The sequence below is a fragment of the Toxotes jaculatrix genome, chromosome 10 (assembly GCF_017976425.1).
Source record: "Toxotes jaculatrix isolate fToxJac2 chromosome 10, fToxJac2.pri, whole genome shotgun sequence".
Lineage (NCBI taxonomy): Eukaryota > Metazoa > Chordata > Actinopteri > Toxotidae > Toxotes > Toxotes jaculatrix.
In genome coordinates, this window is record NC_054403.1 from 24,779,428 (window position 1) to 24,788,044 (window position 8,617).

Here is an 8,617-nt window from a genome sequence, read left to right on the forward strand (position 1 = left end):
TCTTATTTTACATCTTCACCTTCAGGCTGCAAACATGGTTCATTTAGGATTAATAATTGTGTCTCAGGGCAGCTTAGGTCTGTGGTTAGCACTGTTTCCGTTTCCTCACAACAGTGAAGTTCTGGGTTTGTTTCCACACATCAGCCCTGTGATAGACTGGCAACCTGTGTTGTATTAGTATAGTATTAGTATATGTAGTATGTTTTTTATTGATTGAAATTAATTAATTAATTTAATCTATAATTAATGTCAACAACAGTGTCTGTGGTTTCTATAGTGACAATACAAGGCCAAGTGTCCCGTGACCTGCTTTGTTACTTTATCATCACCGGAGACTATGCCTTTTCTAAAAATAACAAAGTGAGAGTGTAAAACCCCCTAAAAAGTATGAAGTATGAGGTATCAGTATGTGGCAACAAAACAGGCCAGCACACACAACTAGATCTGGATGTAGGGAAATTCCTTTATGACACAAACAGTCATCTACGGGACACCTTCAGGGTCATTTTGCTTTTATCTAGTGGGTATGCATTAAGATGTTAGCAGATCATGAGAGTGGGAGTGAGATACCAATATATCACAATTGTCATCATGTCAGCACAGGGGGTGGTAGGTGAGAGAGGAAGCCCCCTCACAACTTACCATTTCAGTGGAACAAACACAGAGCAAACGTGTGCATGGACTGGTCAGAAATAAATGCTGACAGTGTTGTAGTAATAGTTTTTGTTTCCTTTATGCAGAGACAAAAAGACTTACAACCTTCCAGAAAAAAGCATATGTAAAATACTTTCATTGTGTGACTGTTAGAAATTACAGTAGGTTGGTTGTAAACATTGCGTTTGGATTTGCATGTGTAGTACCAATTTGAAAACTAGAAAAAAGCTTCCCCTTGTCAAGAATCTGCTGCAGCCTGTCAAATGCAAAAAGTGTGTTGGTGAGTGAGTAATGATCCAGTTCTGTGAGCTGATCAGCCTCTATACTTAGAAGATTTTCAGAATAAATGAAGTGAATCGAAATGTCAGTTCCGTCTGATTATCAGGTTATGAGTTAATCTGAAAATCGTAATAGATGTTTAAAAAAAAAACGCGAAGTGGTTGTCAGTGCGCCCACTGTTTTCCAAAACGCGTACGTCGTCGTGTTTTATACACGATCTCTGGTCGCCGTCAATCAACGTCAATTGCCGACGCACGTGCGGCTGGTGCGCAAACATTGTAGAAGCTTCGCGTGAATGGTGAGGAACCCGCGTCCAGTGTTTTGAAAGATTTTCAGTAGAGGTGAGCGCCTTTTTTTGTTTGTTTATGAAATTTAAAAATTTGAATTCGACGGTGGATTAGGACAGTAGTAAATGTGGCACCAGTTTCCGGTCTGGTGAGTTTGGACAGGCTAAATGTGTAGCTTTGGAGGCGTGTAGCGTCCGTTTTACCTTCAAATGAACAAAAGACGGGAGGTAGTTACCCTAAAAGGTATTTAAGAGGTACATAGTCTTACTCCCAAAGGTTTTTTTGTAACGGTAACTAAAGTTAAAATAACCCACTGTTTTTTTTTCTAAAACTGATAATAAATGTCCTTCTGTGTTTCCAGTAATCGTGGAAGCTTCCAGGATGTTTCCCACTGGCGGATCATTTCGAGGTTCCAGAGGAGCCTCCTTTGCACAAATCCTCATGAAGAACTTACCTGTGAATGCACAACTGACTGAACCATACAAGCCTCCGTTGACTCCATCAGCCTCGAATGGTCCTTGCAAAGATGCCTTTAACCGACAAGTGAAAAGTGCATTCAAACCTGGTTAGTTCTATAATGCTATTTGCTTTAATCCCACAGGACTCTATCAGCGATTTGCAGGGTACTTCACGTTTTTTATTTTTTGCTTAAGCCAAATGGACAAACCGTGAAATTGAAATCTGCTCTTTTTTACACTTTTTCTTTTTTTCCCCAACGAAGGACCTGCTGTCAAGCCAAAATTTTCACCAGAACTACTGGTTGACAGATACCTGAAAGGCGAAACACATGCTGTGACTTTGCTCCATCAGCTTGCCCAGATTTTGCAGTTCCACATGGAAATAAAGGAGACTGTGACCACAGGTAAAACACCTAAGTTTTTAATCCTCTCCAGTGAAATTGTCTAATATAGAAAACTGGTTATGCGTTCTTGCCTCCAATAAAATGTTATTCAGAAGAATCAGTGAAATCAGATTTTGTTGGTTAGGGTAAAAACCTAAAGGCTCTCACTTTCCTAAATCCTGACTGCCTACAAAATGTAGTGGCTAATAATAGAGAAGACACATCCACAGCCAGAACTGAAGATTTGAGTTTAATCAATTTCACAACTTCTGTTTTCTCAGGCAACATACCAGGACTCTATTTTGCCTTCTGTGTGGTGATTGATGGGTTTCAGTACAAGACTGGCATGGGAATAACAAAAAAGGATGCTCGACTCAAAGCAGCAGAACTTGCTCTGCATGATCTTCTGCCCACCTTGGACTGTCTGAAGTCTGTCCTCCCTGAGTCTTCAGGTTTGGGTCTAAAAGTGATCAAAGTATATTATTTCTGGAGCAAACATAGTTGATTCCACTAGCTCTGGTAATGGGAAATGGAAATAACGGTAGATATGACTGAATAATTTTAAATAAACATGAAACAGGCTCAATTTTAGTCTCAGAAGGTGACACTTTTTAAAAATTCATTTCTATGCTTGTCTTTCCTGAAGATATTCCTCCACCACTGCCAGTAAAAGAGGAGCCCTCTGTCTCTGACATCCGTCCTTGTAGAGCCATTCATGGTAAAATTAAAACCTTTTTAATCAGAAATACAGAGGCATGTTGCACTTCACACTTTATACTGTACAAACACAAGCTGCAGCAAAATATACATAAGTCTCTACAAAGCTTTCTCTTTCACGGTGTCTGTAATCAGATCAAAGCCATTTGAATTGCTTTTTTTCTTTATCATCTTTTTGCTGTTCAGAAAGGAGGAATTCTGCCAACCTCCAGATTCCCCATGCTGTCAGGGATCAGCTGACTATACTGATGAACAGCCATCTAGAGTTCTCTGCCTGTGCAGGCACCACAGCAGCATTCATCATTCAGACATGTAAGTGAGCTCTAAATAAGCTGTACAATAATAAGCTCCAAAGGTCGGTTAGCAAAACGCTGCACAATAATGCTGTGTACGGTGAAAAGAAAGTTGTACTTCCTGCCTTTTTAGGTAAAAAGGTGATTATCATTGTCAGATGACTATGATTTATAATACAGAAACACATTGACTGCTAACTTAAATCACCCAGTGGATATTTCACTGACTAAATTAAGCTTTTTGTGCCAAGTACATTTGTACTACTGTCCATAGTAACAAAGGCAATGACACTAATGAAGAAAAGTTTAAAGAGCATGTAGTGATGTGAGCCAAAATTAGGAAAACAAAATGATTTTCAGTTGCGTCCTTAGTGAATATACTGACTATACAGACAATATATGGTACTCAGCCTCATATGCCACACCACAATCTACTGTATAGTCTCAACTATTCTTCTAGAGTTAAATCAACACCTCTCTGACACTGTCCCTGAAGAAAAGTGACTTTATAAGTTTTACAGAGGTAGTATTTATTGCAGAGTTTTTACAGTTATTCATGGTACTCAGTGAACATTATGTATACAAAATGTAATACTATATACTGTATGATAAGGAGCAGCTCTGTGTCCTGCTCCTTCAGGCCTGCTTAGAAAAGAAATGTCATACCTGTGCGTCACAGTACTGTGAGAACAAAGGACAGAAATACACACAAATAAACTTGATGTGATACAGCTGCGTGGCCACTAGCTAAGTACTCTGTATTTACCACTGTCCTCACTCTCTTCTCTCGCTCTAGCCAGTGGATGTGAGGTGGTTGCTCTTGGCACTGGGAACTTCAATACCAAAGAGAACACCTCGTCGAGTGGACGGATTGTGCATGATTCACATGCAGTTGTGACTGCAAGGAGATCTCTCATGAGGTTAGCTGCAAACATAACACTGTGTGTACATTAGATTTTTGTGTCATGTTATGCTTAGAGACTGATTTTCTTCTCATCATCCTTCGATTCAAGTGTTAATTCTCTGAACAGTGAAGGCATTATTTTTTCATGTAATTAATTACCAAGATGATCAATATGATAATAAATACATATTCTACAGGCTTCTTGGAGTCTTGCAAATAATGGAAAATATTGTATTTCCTGAATCCCTGCAGGGCCCCAAACATCAAGATTGAACATCAGCGTTAACACTTTCACATACTGAGAAGTTTGTAAAATGTGGTCACAAAGATGACACATTTGTTGAATGAGTATCTTTTGCCAGTGGAGTAAGAAAGTGTACACACATTCGTAGACTAAAGTAGCTTACAAATATCTCTGAGAACGACTCGTAGTGTGGGTGTGTTTCCTGTTGTTTCTTCGAGGAGTCCCCCGATCCTCTGAGATCACATTCATTTTACAGCTTCCTTGTTAGACCTTATTTTCATTAAGTTTGAATGAAATTATTCTTGATCATCTGCAGTTTTGCTCTGTATAAACAACTGAATACTGAGACTTATAAGTATTCAGTTGTTTATACAACTGAATACTGAGACTTATAAGGCTGCCAGTAAATTCACATATCAGAGATAATATATCACAGATATCCTCAAATATGATTGACAACAAAACATACAGTATTTTTACAAAGATTACGTTATTGATGCATTTATCTTCCTACTGAAATATGTATTCAAATGGAGTAAAATAAACAAAAAGGTTTTTATTTAGCACTGTGTAACACCAAAATATGCGTTTATGGGATAATTTGGTTTAGTACAGCACAAACAATATTTTTGGAATATTTCACATTAAGAATGCATGACATGTTTTATTTTGAAAATAGTTTACACACAAATGACTTCTCCTCAGCTAAAGTATAAATTGTTTTACTGGAATTTTTATGGTGTCAGTCATAACCTCTAGACACAGTTATAGCAAATACTCTCATATTTCAGATGTAGTATCATAATGAGCTTTTCCTGTACTGTGTTGTTAGGTTTCTGTACCGGCACCTGCTGATGTTCTTCAGCGAAAAGGCCAGTCTGAAGGAGAAGTCGATCTTCCAGCAGAACAGCAGCAGCCATCTCCTCAGCCTGAAGAGTGGCATCACCCTTCACCTTTATGTTAATCAGCTACCAAAGGGTGCTGCTCAGATCCCTTCCAAGCTGTGAGTGTTTTATTATCACTCTTTTGCTGCTGTTTACTCATGAGATATTGGTAATATAAATTTTAGTAAGGTAATAGCCATGCCTACCAAATATTGGGAGTAATATTGGGATAATTCATTTACCCTACTTTGTTATTTGAGTGTCAGCGAGTGAAACACACAACCTGAACCTCAAACAGCTGTTATTTATATAAGTCACATAAGCTTAGACATAAAAAATCCGTCCTCAAGCTTGCTCTGTGCTTATTTTTGCTCTCGGCATTATACAGCTGCTTGTGGTATTAGCTATACAACAGCCATCCTAAGAAATCCTAATCTCTGATTTTTATTCTCAGGCGCCTGAACCCACTCTCTATTTCGGCATGGCAAGTCAACAATGAGATCAGCCTGCACCTGTCAGTGGAGGGCAAGGTGTTATGCTGTTACATTCTCTCATCTTGGCAATTTTTGTTGTGGCATGTGCAGCTTTTAACAGCAGTATCGCTGCATAATTACAAATCATTTGTTTCCTTTAAAGGTATTCTCAGTTTTCTCTTCAGCCTTTGATCGCTGTGCCTCCAAGGTGATCAGCATGTCCACCACAGACAAGATCACTCAGTGGCAGGTGCTAGGATACCAGGGGGCCTTGCTCAGCCACTTCATCGAGCCCATCTATGTCCACAGCATCCTCATAGGCAAGTTAGGATTATCAGTTTTTTTTTCCTGCACAGGGAATGTTGAGGCAGCCACCTAACTCAAATGGTGTTAGGTGAGACAATATAACTATTCCAGATAATGCAGCAGAATGATAGACTTCCTGATTTGTACTGAGACAGAAAAAGCCCAGATTGCAAAACGAAGCCTGGCATTGGAACAACAATTTGAACATAGCTGACACTCAGACAAGCTAACAGACAACCTCACGTTTTCTCAAGAAACAAAAACAGTCAACCTAAATGATGAATAAAGAAACAACTTTAGCCTCTGTTGACTTAAATTAGTGTATTTATTCTGGTACAAGGAAGCAGATTCCACACGACCCACCCATACTTCTTCCACCAGCCTATTATACCAAAGCTGCAATGAGAGCAAGGTCAAGAAAGGGGATGTATATTACTCAGCTTAACTGTTGTCTTTCCCAAGACACAAACAAATATTAGACAAAATCAGTTTCCAACAAGTACGCCTCAGACATTGAGGCACGCAGGGAACCTCTCATCTTCACAGCTGAGCAGTGTAAACCTTATCTCACATCAGAGAGTGAGGAGGTTGCCTCTTTTAAATTACACAACAGATGATTACAGTTGTTCAGCAACTGTACATATCATCATCACCATTGTCATTTCTCCCACACTAAAATAGACCCTTAGGTCACACTGCATGAAGTCAGCTGTTAGCTTTTTTAGCTTGTTGCTCATGCAGATATGACACAGCTTGCCAAAAAATTCCCCAGCATTAAAATTTTCTGAAAGACAAAATTAAATATCATTAGAGCAGGTGTGAAAATATCCTACTCAAGTTTCCAAGTTAGGTTTTACAAAAGACAATTGTGTTATGTTTTATGTTCCATCTGATTCTGTTCTCTCCTCTTTTCATAATCATAATGACTATATGACCCACATTTGCCCAGTGTACGAGAGAGGGAAACTCCAAAATTAGTCGTCTTGGATGTGTGTAAAAATGGAGAATACCTTTCTAAAAACAAATTTAAAAGTAGGTTTGCTAATTAAGATGATTATACCAATTATTGTTAATCAGCATCATACAGCTTACATGATTAATGAATTAAACTGTGTAGGCAAGTATACTACTAGATGACACACTTTTAAAATCAAATTAAGGGAACTTTCTTGTCATTTGTTCTCTGTGCTCTTCTATTCGATGGAAAAAGCTTACATTCTGAAAATTAAAACATGAGATAGATTAGATGTAATGTCACTATCTAGAGTCAATCCACACTTCCCCTGGCTGTAGAAAGAAAATCAAGTAATAGTGTGTATTTGCTGAAATATTCCAAATTTTTTATTAAATCTTACAGGTGATTCTGGCTGCAGTGATATCCGTGGCCTGGAGATGTCCGTGAGCCAGCGTGTGGAGGGCATCACCTCTCAGCTGCCCATGTTCTACTGCATGATGAGGCCCCACATCAGCCTGGTGCCCACTGTGGCGATTAACAGCGCCAACAGTAGCCAGCTGACCTACGCTATCAACTGGAGCGAAGGCGACGGCTCCCTTGAGGTTGTGGATGGTCTGGAGGGCAAGACCATAGAGGAGTAAGAATGACTGCTTTGGAAATTGGCAGTGGTGTGTCATAGAACCACCGGGTAGAATGGCAGCAGTTTGTCTCTGAGAGCTCTGGTGGAGCCAGAATGTGATGCAGCCAGAAGTGTGTACACTGGCCTTTAGCTTAACATGTTCCCTAGTTTGTCAGCTCTGTAGGGATTTACTTACTTTTCTGCTGTCTCGCTAGCTTTGTCTGGGATTACATCACAGCTGTATCTTTACTCTGTCTTGTCATAGATCTCCCTTTAAGAGTGGCTCTGCTCTGGCAAGCCGTCTTTGCAAAGCGGCAATGCTGCACCGCTTCAAGTTGGTGGCCAAAGAAGCCCAAAGGCAGGACCTGCTGGCCACAAGCTCCTACAGAGAAGCTAAGGTAACCTCTCCACACCTCTGTGTAATGTAACCTACTTATTTTGTGGTTTGACCATTTACAAGTAATGTGTATGTAACTGTTGCAGTGCTGTTTTTTTCCAACCTTCGTTACATCATTTCACATTTAAAATGATTTTTGTGAAGACTGTCATAAATTAGCTTTAGAACTCAAATGGATTTACTTAAATTACCATACTTATATTGTTATTTTGTCACTGAAGAGGATGGCAAAGCCGTACCAGGAGGCCAAGAACATGTTGAGGGCGTACCTGTTGCAACAGGGCTTTGGTTCCTGGCTGGTCAAGGCTTCGGTCAGTGATAACTTCAGCATGTGAGTTTAACTACATCACCGCTGGAAAAAAGGGACATTCTGGAAAGCAACCGTGATCAGAGTTTTAAAACTAAGTTTGTTTGCAAGAAGCTCTTGTGGCTATGGGGCTTCACCATGCTTGTAATCAGAAGTTTCTGTTCTGGTTTCTAAAGAGATTAAAATCAATCCCTGTCCAAGTTTAAAGAGTGGTTCTGATTTCCAAAAGAGGAATACAAATAGTTTTAAATTTGTATAAAATAGCCATTGAAGAAACAAGTTGTATTGTAGCCCTCAGTGGGCCTTTATCAGAATAATCGTTCCTCTTCATTTAGTTGATATATTTATATACACTGTATATAGTTACTGTATGTTACTTGCATTGTTTTGTTCTTTAAAACAGTGTATGCTATTTTCTGCAAAGGAAATGACCATGACTGCCCTTCTTTTGAACTGT

General features: G+C 39.3%; 1 protein-coding gene across 1 annotated transcript; it reads left to right on the forward strand.

Annotated features, from left to right (window-relative positions):
• The first annotated feature begins 1,601 nt into the window (after positions 1 to 1,601).
• adad1 (adenosine deaminase domain containing 1 (testis-specific)) lies at positions 1,602 to 8,188 on the forward strand. Its single transcript, XM_041048419.1, has 12 exons — positions 1,602 to 1,785; positions 1,942 to 2,082; positions 2,343 to 2,513; positions 2,708 to 2,779; positions 2,965 to 3,090; positions 3,868 to 3,991; positions 5,052 to 5,222; positions 5,558 to 5,633; positions 5,740 to 5,896; positions 7,240 to 7,474; positions 7,722 to 7,854; positions 8,075 to 8,188. Exons 1-12 carry the CDS (start codon positions 1,602 to 1,604, stop codon positions 8,186 to 8,188), a joined length of 1,704 nt encoding a protein of 567 aa, XP_040904353.1.
• The last annotated feature ends 429 nt before the right edge of the window (positions 8,189 to 8,617 follow it).